General features: G+C 35.0%; 1 protein-coding gene across 5 annotated transcripts in view; it reads right to left on the reverse strand.

The window, feature by feature from the left end:
* Positions 1-1,498: 1,498 nt before the first annotated feature.
* The window catches only part of TNPO1 (transportin 1), a 56,215-nt gene continuing 42,051 nt past the window's right edge, over positions 1,499-15,662 (reverse strand). For 4 of the 5 annotated variants that reach the window (XM_075020877.1, XM_075020880.1, XM_075020878.1 and 1 more), the window contains exons 15-25: positions 15,125-15,211; positions 14,205-14,312; positions 13,848-14,006; positions 13,667-13,754; positions 12,505-12,603; positions 12,192-12,287; positions 9,263-9,338; positions 8,373-8,472; positions 6,860-6,934; positions 4,060-4,202; positions 1,499-3,106 (exon numbers count right to left, since the gene is read on the reverse strand). In XM_075020877.1, the coding sequence (XP_074876978.1) occupies positions 4,095-4,202; positions 6,860-6,934; positions 8,373-8,472; positions 9,263-9,338; positions 12,192-12,287; positions 12,505-12,603; positions 13,667-13,754; positions 13,848-14,006; positions 14,205-14,312; positions 15,125-15,211 (996 nt within the window). In that variant the 3' untranslated portion in view covers positions 1,499-3,106; positions 4,060-4,094. Of the gene's footprint in view, positions 3,107-4,059; positions 4,203-6,859; positions 6,935-8,372; positions 8,473-9,262; positions 9,339-12,191; positions 12,288-12,504; positions 12,604-13,666; positions 13,755-13,847; positions 14,007-14,204; positions 14,313-15,124; positions 15,212-15,662 lie in introns of those variants that run through there. The other variant, XR_012649028.1, reaches the window with a different exon arrangement.

Below are 15,662 nucleotides of genomic sequence, written 5' to 3' on the forward strand. Positions count from 1 at the left end.
CTACACCATTACTTAGCAGCGGCTATTTCTGTAGTTTAGCACACTAACAGCACTTTATTCAGTGTGTAAGGAGCAAATGAAGCCAGCCGTGCTTTTAGCATGCCAAGAGGCAGAAACACTGGAATGTAACAAAGACAAACTCACAATTCTACCAGCATAAACATTCAGTCAACATTCAAGAACTGTCAAGACTACACCACAAGAATTAAGATGCTTTTTATATATCCCATGATGCAATAATTGAATTATGTTAATGCTGATTCAGAACTTTTCTTACCTCACATTATACCCCAAATGGCTTCTGCAAATCTCTGTGCTATATTATGTGTTAGGAATATGGTTTACTTGCTTTAAAATATACCATGAGAGAACTTACTGATACAAAAGACTATTTTGTCAGTACTGTTTATTTCTGCCTTATTTTAATTGTTTTCTTTGCTGTTATACCAGATCAGTTCACATCTGTACAAATACCTATTAAAATATGTATGTACAAAAGTGGCATTCTAAGCTAATCCAAGGTGAGGTGGAGTGGTTTTATTTGGTTAAAGGGGCTTTCTGAAATTTAAGAAGTTTAGTTAAATTCAGATTCTAGCAGTTATGCTACTGTATTATTTGGGTAGGTTTTCTATTCTACAAGTTTTTTAATGTCATTTCTCTGAAACTCTTCCCTAATGTTCAAACACACTCAAAATCAAAGCAAGTTTAGGTCTAAAATAACCCCCCACCTTGCTAAATTAGAGGGTTTTTTTCCTTCCAGAATTTGGTTTTAAAGTGTTTTTAGTGACTTTTACTAATTTACTTCAGAGTTATTAGCTAAGAAGGAATTTTGTATTTGCTACTAAAGCGATGTAATTTGAAAGCAAGTTATCACATGCAATTTTGACCAAACTGAATAAACACTATGTACTAGCATTACTGAATGTACTTCATACAGTACCTGTCCAAACTATTCTTCAGGCATAATCCATTAAAATTTGCAAAGCCAAAAAAAAGGGGGGTGGGGGCCATGTAAAACATGCATGTTATCATGCATTAAAAAAAAATAAATCAAAACTCTTTGAACAGCATTTATAAGGTCACACTCACACAGCTCAAACTTCAGTGCAATGGCTAAATCATTCAACAATCAAAGAACAGAACCATGCAAAGAAGAGCAAGTTCTTAAAAAAAAAAAACAAAAAACAAAAAAACCCCCAAACTGTTATCCAGTATCCATTCTGCAACACAAAGGTGAGAAACTAACTCTACAAAAAGGCTGTTATGGCTTAATTTTGTTTTGCAGATTAATTATGCAGCACTTGAAAAATGGAAAGGTGTGGCTTCATCTCTGACCAGCAGAGTTAAAAATCTCTCCATTTTCCTTTATCATCATGGGATACTCTTTAGGCAATCTAAATTATTAAAGACTTGCCACTTTCAGATGGACACAAGATCAAGTGTACCAGTTAGGATTTCACATTCACAGTACATAAGAAAATACACATGGAAGGAAAAGTAAAGGGTTAACTTAACAAGGATTTATTCACAGGAATACATGTAAGTAGAGAAAAAAAACACAACAGAAAAGCTAAACAAATGAAATGAAGAGGATCCAAACCAACTTTCACTCTGTAGCTTTAAACTTGCACCCTTGTGCATTTAACTACATCACAAAGGGCCACCAACATGCGCCGATACAGTGTAGATACCCTGCATTACATCCATTAACTTAAACATCTCTTTAAGATCATGCTTTGAACAAAAAAGAAAGCATAGAAGGTAATATGTTGAATGGGAATAAACACAAATATAGCAATCATGTCATCAACTTCTACAATTGTCTTTACGTGCCAACTAACATTTATGCAGCCTTTAACGGGTCTTATCATGTAACTCATTTTTAGAGATTCTGATAAAATCACTAGTATATAACCATGCAGAAAGCACATCACACTGACAGCACAGAGGCAAATATTTTGCACAGCTATATCAGCTTTCCACATTGTGCAGGTTACACACAATACAATATCAATCTTATTCTTAACAGATCCTAAAAAGGTATTTCAAGGCCTAATTGTTAACTACAATACTTTATATCTATAGTCTTAATAAAAATAAAATCCACAGAATCTGAAAAAGGAATTTTAAATGCAGGGCTATATTGAATTGGTAAACTGCAACACAAAACTGGCGCAACATAGGTAAATGTATACCAATTTCACTCTATGTGATGCAAGCATGCTACTTTCCCACTAATTTAAATGACTTCTGATCACTATGAGCCAGAACACATGCCTGAACCTTAAACTGCAGGTTAAGAATAATACCTTACTCTAGAAATTAAATCTAATGAAGTACAATAATCAAATCATATCCACTACTTTAATTCTTTTTTTAATGTAAAAATTAAATGTCAATCTTTCCTTTGAAATGCCCCTCCCCTTACCCCAAAAATGAAAGGAGCGACTCATTTGGCAGCTTGCAGGTTGCTTCCTTTTGCCCAAGTTAACCTTTATTAATTTATGATGGGGTTTCTATATTGTACACTGCAAGTGCCTGCTCCTAATACAGACACAAGCTGCATTTTAACTGTACTAACTTCATTTGTGTAGTTCTTCATTAACATGCAAATACCTAGGAATCCCATCAAGCAGGATGAAATAATGTAGAAAACCCTTACTTAAAAAAAAACATAAAAGAAAAAAGAAAGCCTTTTACTGTTTGTGACCCCCATTCTTAGGTTTCCTATATTGTGCGCAAAATAGTTTTCCTCTTTACGTATCCCTATGGTTCAATTATATGGTTCTTATTTTGGTACAATTCCCCACAATATTCCAGAATGTGCTGTTTTGTGACTAGATTTTTTTTTTCCTTTTTTTTTTTTTTTCTTCTTCACATCCAGTGCAGAGTTGTAATAGGAGACAGATTTCCACCCACAAAGGCTCCAGATGTTAAAACATTTCCCAACATCGACTTAATACAGTGACGGCAACACCTCCCTCCCACCCCTCCCAGTAGGGTTGGGATTGTACTGTATTCCCTACTGGTTTACCCTTCCCCCCAGTAAAGGGTAACATTTTCCCTGGGTGCAGAGGCTCCCTCATAGTCTCCCAGACTGAAGGACCTGTAAAAGCAAAAGATAAAGGTATAATTAAATCTCACCTTGAACCTTAACTGACAGATCTGTGCATAAACAAAGAGCTTATTTGCCTTTTTTAAGCAGTAGATGCCAACCTTTAACTTAAAAACAAATTTATGCCTAGATTCTCCCTTTTAAGTCTGTTAAGGAAAGATCCTATTTATATCAGTTAAATTATTATTCATGACAAGGTATGTTTTAAAGCTACATTGACAGTTCCACTGTTGTGGCTAAGCTTAGATTTAAGATAAAAGTAGTCCTATATATTCTAACAAGCTTTTCCATTTTTAGCACAAAATTATGAGGTACTGTAACAATTCTGAATTGGTGCACAAAATGGAACATAGCAATAATAAACACATCAGCTCCCCAAAACATCAAGCTCTATGGTTACTGTAGAGTTACAGATTAGCATAACATCCTTTATTCCATGCAAAGATCATCCAGTATGTCGTTAGGAGTATATCGGACTTCTCATGGCTAAAGTGTGATAACAAAGTTGCTTTCCTACCCTAGAGCAACATTCCTGGTTAGACCACATCTGCCATCTACTACTTTATAAGACATAAGGGAGCCAGTATGATGGCTTGAGAATCATATTCATCACTTGGCTTATTACACTTGAACCAGCACTTTGTTATACCTACACTTCCAACCTTATCTTGATAAACTACTGTGTGTATCATACACTCACTTTTTCTTTCTTTTTCTCTCCCTTTCTGCAAAAATAAAATAACAGTCAGACAACTGCTTTTGCTACAGCTACCATCCTTAGGTATACTGTCATCCCTTTTTTTTCCCTTCTTACTGTAAGGAAACATATCATCCAGTATATCTGAAAAATTCTAGTCTGATGAATTAATTATGTTTCATATAATACAAACAGGGAAGAAGTATGCTATACAGCTCTGTTTAGCAAGGAAGATTTGTGTGCTTACCTCTAATTATGGGATTGCAGCTACAGTGCATGAGGTTAAACTCCATAGTAAGCTGCAAGGCGCTCTTTTAAGGGAAGAGGAAACTGGTCAGAGAAACGCCTCCAATTCTCATCCCCAAGTTGATTTTTAAATCCATGAAGAATCTACAAATGAGAGGGGGGAAGTTGAGATAATCACTAAACTGAGGATACATTATTTACTAGCAACATATGCAGTAAGCCAGAAACTGCTGGATTGTACATCTGTCAATTTGAATTCTCTGATTTAATATTGAAATGCGACTAAGAAACAAAGTAAGTCTAGTAATGTCTTTCTTATCTGAAATGTTTTTTCTTTTAAGGGTGACATATTTCTTTTTTAAATGTGTAATATGTTGTGGGAAGAAAGCTGAGCCAAAACTGCAGCCAGTATTTGACAGAATGAATACCTGTCAATTTCTAGCACAAATACAAAAGCATCTTGTGAGAGCTCTGTTTTTTTCCATGGAACCTGTAAGACAACTGTCACTAAAAAGGAAGCTGTTAAAATATTTTGTGTTTTGAAAGAATAGGGATCCACAGTCAGTGGCAAAAGAGGAAAAACCAAAAATCTACACATTTCAGCCTGGACATTCCAACATAATAAACTGACTCAAAACTGTGAAAATTAAATGATACTATCAAAAAGGTCTTAGAATGTTAGCTCTGAAAACAGCAGGTTAAAAGGCAAAAATTAGAAAGGACAAAAGCCGATGAAGCAGCTCCTCCTCACAGAAAATTATACCAAGAGAGTCTGAAGTTTTGTTTTTCTTTTTTAAATTCAATGATACTGAATTGTGGAACAGTGTCACGAACACATCCTCACAGAAAAGGCAATGTCAAAGTTAAAGCTCATGGTACTGAGTTCACCCTCAACACAGAGTCAGGCAGAGATGTTCTTAAACAGGGTGTAGTGATAATGACATTACAGTGTCACCAGTTAACTTACTGCTTTTTTCCCTGAAAAGAGACCTTCCATGAGCAGGTTCATCTCTCTCCTAACCCAAAGAGCCAGATTAGCCAGCTGCCAAGAAACTACAGAAAATCTAAGAATGTTCAGGTATGACAAAAGGAACAGTTTTTAAATCATCTTCCAGTAGAGTTTTAGCAAGTGACCTTCAGCTACAGTCTTCAGATACCTGGCTTTTATAATAAGCGATAAAATTCTGAGGATATGTGTCAGATTTCAACACTGGCAGCTCATCTACTCATGCTCTTGGAAGTGGTATTTGCCCTTTCAGCTCTAGTGCTAAAAAACAATACAACACAAGAAACACTGGATAATCCATTTTTTTCCATTGTTCCTGATAGGCATAATTATTGTTGGAAAAACATCTAACTGGACTACAGCAGTCATATTCATGAGGAAGTAATCTAAAAACCGTGTATGCCATCACTTGAAGAAAGCTTTATGTCCTATCTTGCATAGCAAAAAGCACAAAAGAATACACTTTATAAAGCAAGGATGTCCTTATGCCAGGTGACCAGGAAACATTGTGTCTAGTTTGAATGCATTAGATCCCACATGGATAGCTTGGAAAGAATCTGGAAAAGAGGAGTCTAACTTACTGAAGCAAGTATTCAATGCTGAAGGACCAGTGCAGAAACATGCACTGAAGGCTGCTTTGAATATTCATCACAGACAGCATCCTGGACTTTCTTTTAAGCTTGTACATATTTGCTGTTTCCTTCTGCTGATGTTAGAGTACTCACAGCTGTGCATATCCTGGACCTGATGTTCCTTTGAAGGAGACCAGTGATCTGAGAGGCTAACTAGCACAGTGGGATTTCTGTCTTTGCTCTTAAAGATGGGATACAAGAACTCTAGCTTCTGTTTTGATGGTCACACATAGCATTACTTCAAGAAAAAGTGCCATGACCCATGATCCTAGTAAGTACTTAGGAATAGGCTCCATTTTTGCTTTAAGAGGAATATCATGAATTTTTGACATACATCCTTCCTAAAAACAGAGCTTTCACTTTACAACTTATGAGGGGAGCCATACTGCTGAACACTAACAGCATCTGTTCCTGAAACTGAAATAAGTTTCTTCTGTCTTTTTTTTTTTTTAAAATCTACGACACTAGTGCCAAAACATAATATATCGTATTCTGGGTGGGGTTTTTTTTTTTTTGCTTATTTCACACATTGCAAACAGCACTTTTGCTTAAATTGTATTGACACTTTGTCTAGGGATGTAGTCTTGGGTATAACTGCACATTAGTTTCTTGAAACTTGCTCATCCAAGAGGGATTCCAAGGAGGATTAAGCAATCCCCAAACCTCATTTTCAGCAGGAGTAAAGAGAAACAGACTGGGATATCACTGGAATATTTTTCATTTGCAATTTTCTAGATATTTCTCCAAAAAAGTAGGCATCTTTGTGGCAAAAAAGTCTTGAACCATACAAATCTCATTTTCTAGAAAAAGTCTTAAATGTGGTATAAATCGCCCTGTTTTTCCAAATGCAGGAAAAACATAGTAGGCTGTACATTATGAAAAGCTCTTTGAAGATAATTATCCATTCAACTAAGATCTCAAGTGAACTTTTCAATACTGTTAAAAAAAGTTTTGGAATAACCCAAATGTATATAAGAAAATACAGGTTAAAAAAAAGAAGTCAGTATTTTCATGTTGCTTTGTCTAAAAATTTATGACCTGGCAAAGAACCCTCCATAACCACAAATACATTAAGTGCTAACAGTGGAAATAGAAAGCAAGGAAAAAAACAGAGGATCCAAAACAACCACCATTAGGATATGCTGTTATATTAGAAACCTCACCTTACAGAACATGTCTCGGAGGTCATCTTTTGGGCTAATCCACGATGCAACAGCATCACAAAAAAAAATAAAGTCCTATAAGATTAAACAATCACATAGGTTAGAAACGTCAATGTATGAGTGGGAAAACAATGCTTGATGTTCATTCTGTGAACTATGCAGAGTCTTTGATTTTAATTCACAACTGCTTTTGTTTTTATGTATTTACTTTCCAGTTAGTTCAGACAATAGTGGTAAGTTATTGTACACCTAAGCATTCAGAAATAGCTGAGTGTAGGAATAGCTTTATTTAATCAGGTTTTTGATTAAGTAAAACCACAGTGTAGGAAAAAAAACAGCTCTCCTCTCCCACACCACGCTTGTCTAACATTAATTCTTTCACTACACATACCAAGTTCAAGAACTAATCACCTTAATAACAAGCAACAAACTCAAGACCACAGTTGCAACACTCTCACGCATTTCCAGTTAGGGGAAAAAAAGCTGTTGTATTTCTTCAAGCAGAGCCAGAAGTTTTTTCTGGGACACACAGAATGTTTATCATACAGGTTCAAAACTAAAGCCATCCCCAAATCCCTATACTCAGTTCATTTGCTGTCATGCATACCTCCCACTACACCATTAAAACACCAGTCTTTAATCATTAAGTTGATGATGCACATGTTTTTGGGTAGGAACTGAGGATAACAACTACAGAGAAAGAGAGATTGGATAACGAAAAGAGTTCTTAATTATCCCCTCCCCTTAAGCTATGGGAAAGGGCAAATGGACAGCAGAAGAAGGAAATGCTAAATACAGAATAAGACATAAGTGAAATGAACTGAAAATTTAAAACAAGGCACAGGCTCAGTTCTTGTGTTTCAGGAAGAAGAATTCCAGGCAGAGGAGACAGAAAATCACCTTCATTTTCCCCTTAGGAAATATGGTACAGCTTTACTTTGGAGGTGTGGAGACTAAAGAGCAAGTCATATTCTATTCTTCAGATGTACCATTCATTTTAAAGAGATACAGGTTCCTTGTCAAATTGACTATTTAAGCAATATATCCAAAGTTGAAACAGAATCTTCCCTACCCAAGTTTTAAGAATGAAGGGGTGGTTACTGTTTTTGTTCTGTTTCTTGTTTTAAAAGCCTAGGTTATATCTGGAAAATAGTTTAAGTATGTCAACTTTTGCCTCATATTTTCATACAGATACTGACCACAACCTAACAGAAGTATCAAAACAGAGTTATTTTAATCAAAGTTCATTATTTACATATTCTTTGTAAGTAAAAGACAAAACCTGAATTTAACAATACTCTTCTCCTTTCCTTTGCTACATGATAATTACTGCAGCATCATGATACGTAACATTTGAAATATAAACATTTTGGCCTCCTTGACCGCAGAATAAAACTACATCATGTATTGCAGGGAATCACATGAAGCTAAACTTGTTCATACTCTATATACAGCTTTCACTGAATTTCACATGAGTAAAGAAAAGAAGTTAAGATCTATTCATGGATCTTACTTGGACTACTCCACTGGGGTTGACCGAGATCATGGTACATATCCCACGGAACGCCGAATCCTTTTCCTCATTGTCTCTTATGTTTCGCAGAGAGGTGCACCTAGCAAGTTGGAGAGCAAAACTTAGCTAACGCTATTACTCTTTATTCAATCAAGTCAGAACTAGATGACGGTATTTGATGGAATAAGTCACACTGATAAGACGATCTGAAACACTATTTTGAACACTTAGAAAAACACTTGTTGCACACAGTCTTTACTAGCATATTCCCATTAGGCATCATCTCCAGAATTCTCCTGTTGCACTATATACAGTTAGAAAGTGTGACCTGTATTCCATTAAATACAAAAGAAACATGTATCTGAAATATTTATAGAAACTATCATTATTAGAAGCAGAACATATAATACTATCACAGTATGAATTATGTCAGATACCACTTACAGAACAGTTATTTAACTTTTACAGCAGCAAGCAAGCTATTTTATACGTAACAAATCTATAAACATATATTCCTTACAGCAATTCAAGCCTCAGACTGAATTTTAAGTAAAGTAATGCACGGTTTAAATTTTACGGTATTTGCATGCATTGTATTATCATTCTGGTGGATTGTAAAATGCTCTTTCATAGTCAAGCTTTAACACAGCAAGCATGTGACAATCTTATCCCATGCATAAATTAGTCGTTAGCCACAACATAAAGAATACATGACGGTGCTACTAAAAACTCACAAACCTGATAGGACAAGATTAGTCACATGGTTGGCAATGATTAAGGATTGAGATTTTGTAACCAACTGAAAATATATCTAAAAGTGAGATAGAGAAGAAAGAAAGAAAGAGAGTGAAGAAAAATGAATTAAAAAAAAAAGATTGAATAATACACACCAGGGTCTTATAAACTGCTGTAGCATGGGGGCCACCTCTTGAGGACAAACGTAACCAAGACGACCAATTGTTATTGCTAAGGTAACGCAATCACGGTTATACACCACCAAACGCCAACCAAGACATGAGCAAATGAGGGGGGAGGAGAAAAAATAAAGAAAAAACAACAAATAACTCAGAAACAGAAACCAACAGAATCTGTGTATGATAATAAACATAAGATTTCACCAGTGCTGTTTATTACCACCCCCTAAATAAGAGGCAGCAACATATATGGTATACTCTCCAGGGTAAAAGAAAAATTAAAGAAGTAAATGAGAGAACACCAAAAACACGATTTAAAATCCAAAGGCTTTCTGATGTAAGCAGTCATTCTGCCCTCTTCAGAGTAATCTCTTTCAGTAATTTACCTACAACACATTTTGAAGTTTTTATTGAAATGTATTATTATGGACACTCTCGATAAAAATAAATTAACCATTTTCAGTTTTAGTATCAAGTACTCTAAACATTTTATTTTTTCAATATTTAGAATTCAAGATTTTAATAGATGTATTCTATCAGTAAAAATACATTTATAAATAATTCTACATGGAAAATATTGTGGTCTATCTAAAAATGCTTAATAGATGAAACACTTCTCAAAGAGCACCAAATATTTGTTGTCTTAATAATCTCATAGAGAATTTAATTTGAAGTGGTTGCTAACTCACAGCAACTGACTGCAGAAAATTAATTCTTTAATCCCAATATTTGTCCTGTTCACAAAAGGCGTCCTCATAGAAGTCGTGTAAGAATCTGACTTCCAATACCAAGGCATAAGGACACAAGAAAAGCAAAATTGCTTCATCACACGATTAGGCAGTTTGGTCCTTTGTTCTGAGGGACAGACTGAAGAAAGTATCATAATGCAAATGTGTTTTAATGGTGTTTGCTCAACTCACGAAAGATTAATCTTTAGAAAAAGGAGAGGGTGGGGAATAATGTATCAGGATTACTTGAAGCAAAATACATGAATAATACTAAAATCCAGCAGATTTATATGAAGCAGAGAAAGGAAACCTATGTTCAAGGGACATACTATGCAACACTCTAATTAACAGGCATTTGTGAACAGTTTCATGAAACATGCAATAAAGCAGATGATGCTTTCTCCAATAAAAGTTTGGTGTAGGATATACTAGCAGTTTTAAATCTACTCACTCCATGAAAGCTGCAGCTCACTGGTAATCTACTGTTTTGCCCTGATGTTAATCAATTTCAATATGCGGCGTCTAAAATTTTCAGCAGATATAACTTATAAAACTGCATTGGAAGTGCTACTTTCAAGTGAAAATACACTTTCATCCGTAAATTCTCACAGCTACAGTCTGTACAAGAAGAGTAATCTCTGTCAAAGCTCAACTTTTTGGCATGTACTGGTTATTTTTTATGCAATTACTTTTACTTAAGGTGGCCTCATGTTTCTATAGAAGTGTTTTCATAGCTCATTACATAGCAAGCTAAAGCAGAAAACAGTAATATTCTGGCACATACTAGTGGCATGCAGCACAATATCCCACAACAAACTTATTATAAGTACACCACATTCAACATTTATTTGCAGTTATGCATCCACATTTAAAGTAACTATTAAGAGAATAAAAAAACAAAAGTCAGTGTTTGGATGCTTCCAAAAATTCTCTAACAATGATGGAAGCAAACATTTAAGTACTGGATGCCTCTCAGTTACAGGTATTACACATCCATCAGTGCAGAGGAAGGGGGTCAGGGCAGGGTCAGGGGGAAAGAAAATTTATATTGCTATACTATCCCATGGTATATTTCACAACAAGTAGGTATTTGCTCCAAAATTATCTTTTCAATAAATAGTACCTATAATATGCCAGCCAACTAGGTAAGTTCTCCTTCAAGTTCACCTTCCATACTAAATGGGGGTAAGGGGAGGGGGCAGAGAAAGTGCTGCTTTTAAGTTTAAAGAATACCGGAGGAAAAATAAGCATCGAAAATCTCTTCAATTTATCTCTTGCTTAGCTCAAAAAAATGTACCACTGAATTTGCATCATTTTCAATCATGTCAGGTATAACGACTAAACTGTCATTTTCTTACAAGACAGTTAGTTTTCAAACAGAAAAAAAAAAGATTCTCAATTAGTAAAATAGTAAACCAGAAACCTGTCAAATTAATACAGTTTTGCTGAAGTATGGAAGGTGCTCTTCATACCAGAACATGCCCTCTATAAATGCAAAAGAAACAAGCCTCAGAAATTCCGATTCAGTAAGGCATTGGGGATTGCTCCCAATTTGGAAAGCAAAGCTGTGGGCCAGAACATAAAACATGCATGCCATTATTAGAATTCTTTTCAGAAATTTGTTATTAAGTGACCAGGTAACAGAAGTTATACATAATTTCAGTTATGTTGTGGTAAAACTGCCATCACAGATCTAGATTTTTGTGCATGGTATTACAAGTTTATCTTAAAAAAAAAAGTGCATATTTTGTAAATTCAGAGTTCATTATTTGTTTTATATATGCCAATTACATTTGTTTCAAACACTAGACATATATATACAGTACACGTGTAAGGACATGCATAGATTAAAATCAGGGTGAACTACGTCTAATAGTGTTACTGCATACATTTGTCATATTCAATATGTTAAAACTGGGAGAATACTTAAACAGATGATATATAAATGTTATAAAACTGAGAAAGCAGTAACTTTAAGAATCTAGATATATGATACATGGTTTGCTGCAAGACTGAGACTTGTAAGAGCTTCTGCAAAACAGAGTTGCTTTTGCTTATAAAAGCCAAATACATAGCAATAAAATCAGTTCTGGTGTGGTTCCCCTATGCAATTTTTTAAATCATTATGGAAAAAAAATCTAATTCCCTTCACCACGTATGGTTCAGTTTTTGGGTACCTGTGTTCTCTAACAACGTCTTTGGTGTGTTGGGTCTGTTAATTATTTCTACAAGCTGGTGCAACACCATTGGAATATAAGGCTGCATCTCTATACCTGGAACAGCCAAAAAAAAAAAAAAGTCATTTTCTTCTGAATCTTTCATTAATATACATAATCTAAACAGATCGGATACACTGAACTTAATAACAAGGACAAGAATCTCAAATTTAATTTAAATTTTAACATGAAAGTATCATTAAAAAAAATCCCCAAACACCTAGACAAGCCATGCTAAATGTGCAGAGATTCAAAGAAAAAAAATAAAGCTTACCCATCTGGATGGAGATTTCTCCAATTGCCCAGGTGGCATTGTTACACACAGAAATGAATTCAGGGTTTAGGTTGGTTCCCAAAATTGGCATGAAATCAGCTAGAAAGAACAACATTTTAAAATCTTATCACACAATACAACCATCTTGTCCCACTACTATAAGATCATGGAGGGGAAAAAAAAGTTTTTAAAAAAATAATCAGGTAAGGTTATTTAAATGCTTGGAAAGCGTTACACATGATTAACAAGAGCTATATTTCTGCTATATAACAGATTAACCTGGATTTTAGAACCTAAGTAGATCAATGCAAATATTTTCAAATTCTGATTTTAAAATGTTTCTAATAGGCTTTATCTTTATGTAATTCTAGAAACCTTTTTTCTCCCCTTCCCTTGCTGGGGCAGAGGGAGAGAAGGTAAGAGGGGAGAAAAAACCCCACAGCTATGTTTTTTTAACATAGTTGAACAACTCTCAAATCACCTGGATAGCTATGTATTCAGCTATGCTTGAAAAAAAACAATGAAGCCTAGAAGGCAATCACATCTTTGATTAAATTTTAAGAAAAAATTAGTCACAAAGATCATAACATCTGCCAAATTTTAAATTCCAAGCCTATCCAAGCATTCATTTGACAAGTTAAGTGTATCTCAAGAGTATCCACAGGAAAAGACAGCAAATATCATGGAAGTGTATAACTGATGCTACTTCCCTACTGAAATTAAAAACAAAGCAAAAAACCAAACCACAACGTACCCTCTAGCCAAGTTTTCTAATTTCAATAGATATATACAATTTTATGTAACAATAGATTCTAGTAGAACAAAAAACCTATAAATTCAAGAATTTATCAAAGCAAGCAACTATTCTAATTGAAGTCCAAGTATATCTTTTTTGCTGTATGCCAGCGTAACAGGTAGCTTGTTACATTAAAAAAATAAAGGACAAAAATTAACTTTTGCACTGGCACAAAAATAAGAACATGTCTTTTAAACACATAATTTGAAGGAGAAAAAGACTACAGACCCTTGCTGATAAAGGAAAATGAAAACTTACACCACCATGAAAAGGTAACCCACAGAATAGGGAGCTTAACAATGGCTAAACCAGTCTCTTATCAGTTTGTAAAGCAAGTTAATTGTTTAATATGTAGAAGAAACATACCGATGCAAGGCTTAACATGCTGAAAACACGCCTTTGTCAGATCCCCTAACAATGCAAAAGAACTCTGCCGTACCTCAGGCATTTTATCCTAAAGAGAGGAAGAAGAAAATGACAATTCTAGAAGTGTTTCTGATTCTCTTAAGAATGGAAATCCTTGGAAGAAACAGGTTACTCATCTCACCTGCATGCATTGGTACATTAGTGTCAGGATATTGCTGCGAGCCACTAGCTGTTCAATGTTGCCTCCAAGTCCTTCAGCTAAACCACTGAGTAAATCAAGAGCCACAATCATGAAATCTTTATCTGGAGCCTCATATTGGTCTGGCTGAGCATTATGCAACTGCAACAAATAAGTATGCATTAATTAGTATTACGATTTTCTCAGGGGTATGCATAAAAAAAGTTACAGAACTGCAGCTTCATTTAGATAATCAATGGTTACACTACAAATCTCCCTGCGAACACATAACTTTATATAGTTAAATACATTGGTTTAAGGAAATATTCTGAAAACATTGGAATAGCAATAGAAAAATACCATGGCTTGTGCAAGGGTCTTCTGCACCAGATTTACACAACGCTGGTACACAGGTTCACAGTATGGAAGAAAGCCAGATTGCAAGGCAGTAGCAACTGATGACAGGCACTGGAATGAAAAAAAAACAAAACAACAAAAAACCAAAACAAACAAACAAACAAAAAAAAATCAAAACAAAGACAGAGGAAACAGTCATTACCTTTCCTCACTTCCCTGAAGTGCCTCTTACTTGGGAGAGGTAAATTAAAAGATATTAGCATTTTAAGTATACCCACATGTAACTGATTAAGTAAACACAACCTTGAAAGGCAGTACTGATTATCTGAGCCAAGGCAACTATTCTTAAGTTGTTACTATCTCCTACACATGCCCCTTGAGAAAATTTCTCAGCAGCAACAGCTTCTCAGAGGTAGCCAAGGAAGCACATACAAAAACAGTTAATGATATTCAGCCAGCACTTACACTAAGCTTTAGTATCTTGACCATGCACAAGCCCTAACATTACCTAAGAGTTATGAAACTAATTTTTCTAGATGCGCTTTCTTGCTTGACAGGCAGAAAGTACAGAGAACAGACTTTCAGCTTGTCTGACAACAGTTTTAATGGAAGGATGAAGGGAAAGCAAGGAGAGAGAAGACAAGAATAAAAGGAAGATGGAACGTTCCTTTTTTTTTTTTTTTAAATCCTATCAAAGAAAACACTCCAGAATGGCAGAAAAATATCTAAAAGATTTCTGCTAAACCTAATGACATTTCCTCAGTCACAAAGTTTTCTTACTACAGTCAGAATATTTTCTCCGCAATGGGAAATGCCTAACACTGTCAGCTTTAATAGTCATACTTCTTAGTAGGAGCATCTTTAGTAGAAAGTGTAATTCCTAAAATAAATTGATAAAAAAATATTCAGATTTTAACATTTACCTCTAATAAAGGGAAGAGATCTTTATCTTCATCCTTCAACATGTTCCACTTCTGGATTAACGGAGGCATTAGCATCTGAATATATTCCTGTTTAAGATGAAAATGCATCAGCTGCTGAAACACTTCACTGCATACTATTTTATTTCAAAGCTAGAAAATCAATGTATTAAGAATTGATATATATTATACTTTTTCAGCAACCCCCCCAATGTACTGAAATTCTATCATTGTTGCAATACATAGAAGTAGTTTGATGTTAGAATTTACAATTTGTGTCTTAAGATTTTTTGCTGAAGCACAAAAGCATCTTTGCCAAGTGAATCTTTTCCTCCAGATTTGGTTTCAGTCTAGCTACCTGGGTTGTTACAAATCTGTACGACTGCCTCAGGGTCTATGGAAAATACTTTTACTAGCAATGCAATCTGGCTGTGCATCTGCCACCTGCTTTTCTCAACGATTTCCCATTGCCCTAATGCTACAACCCTATCCCCCGCCAAATTCCTGAAACTTCTTCCTCAAGCAACTAACCATCCATGAA

Source organism: Buteo buteo, chromosome Z, assembly GCF_964188355.1.
Source record: "Buteo buteo chromosome Z, bButBut1.hap1.1, whole genome shotgun sequence".
In the NCBI taxonomy this organism is placed as follows: domain Eukaryota; kingdom Metazoa; phylum Chordata; class Aves; order Accipitriformes; family Accipitridae; genus Buteo; species Buteo buteo.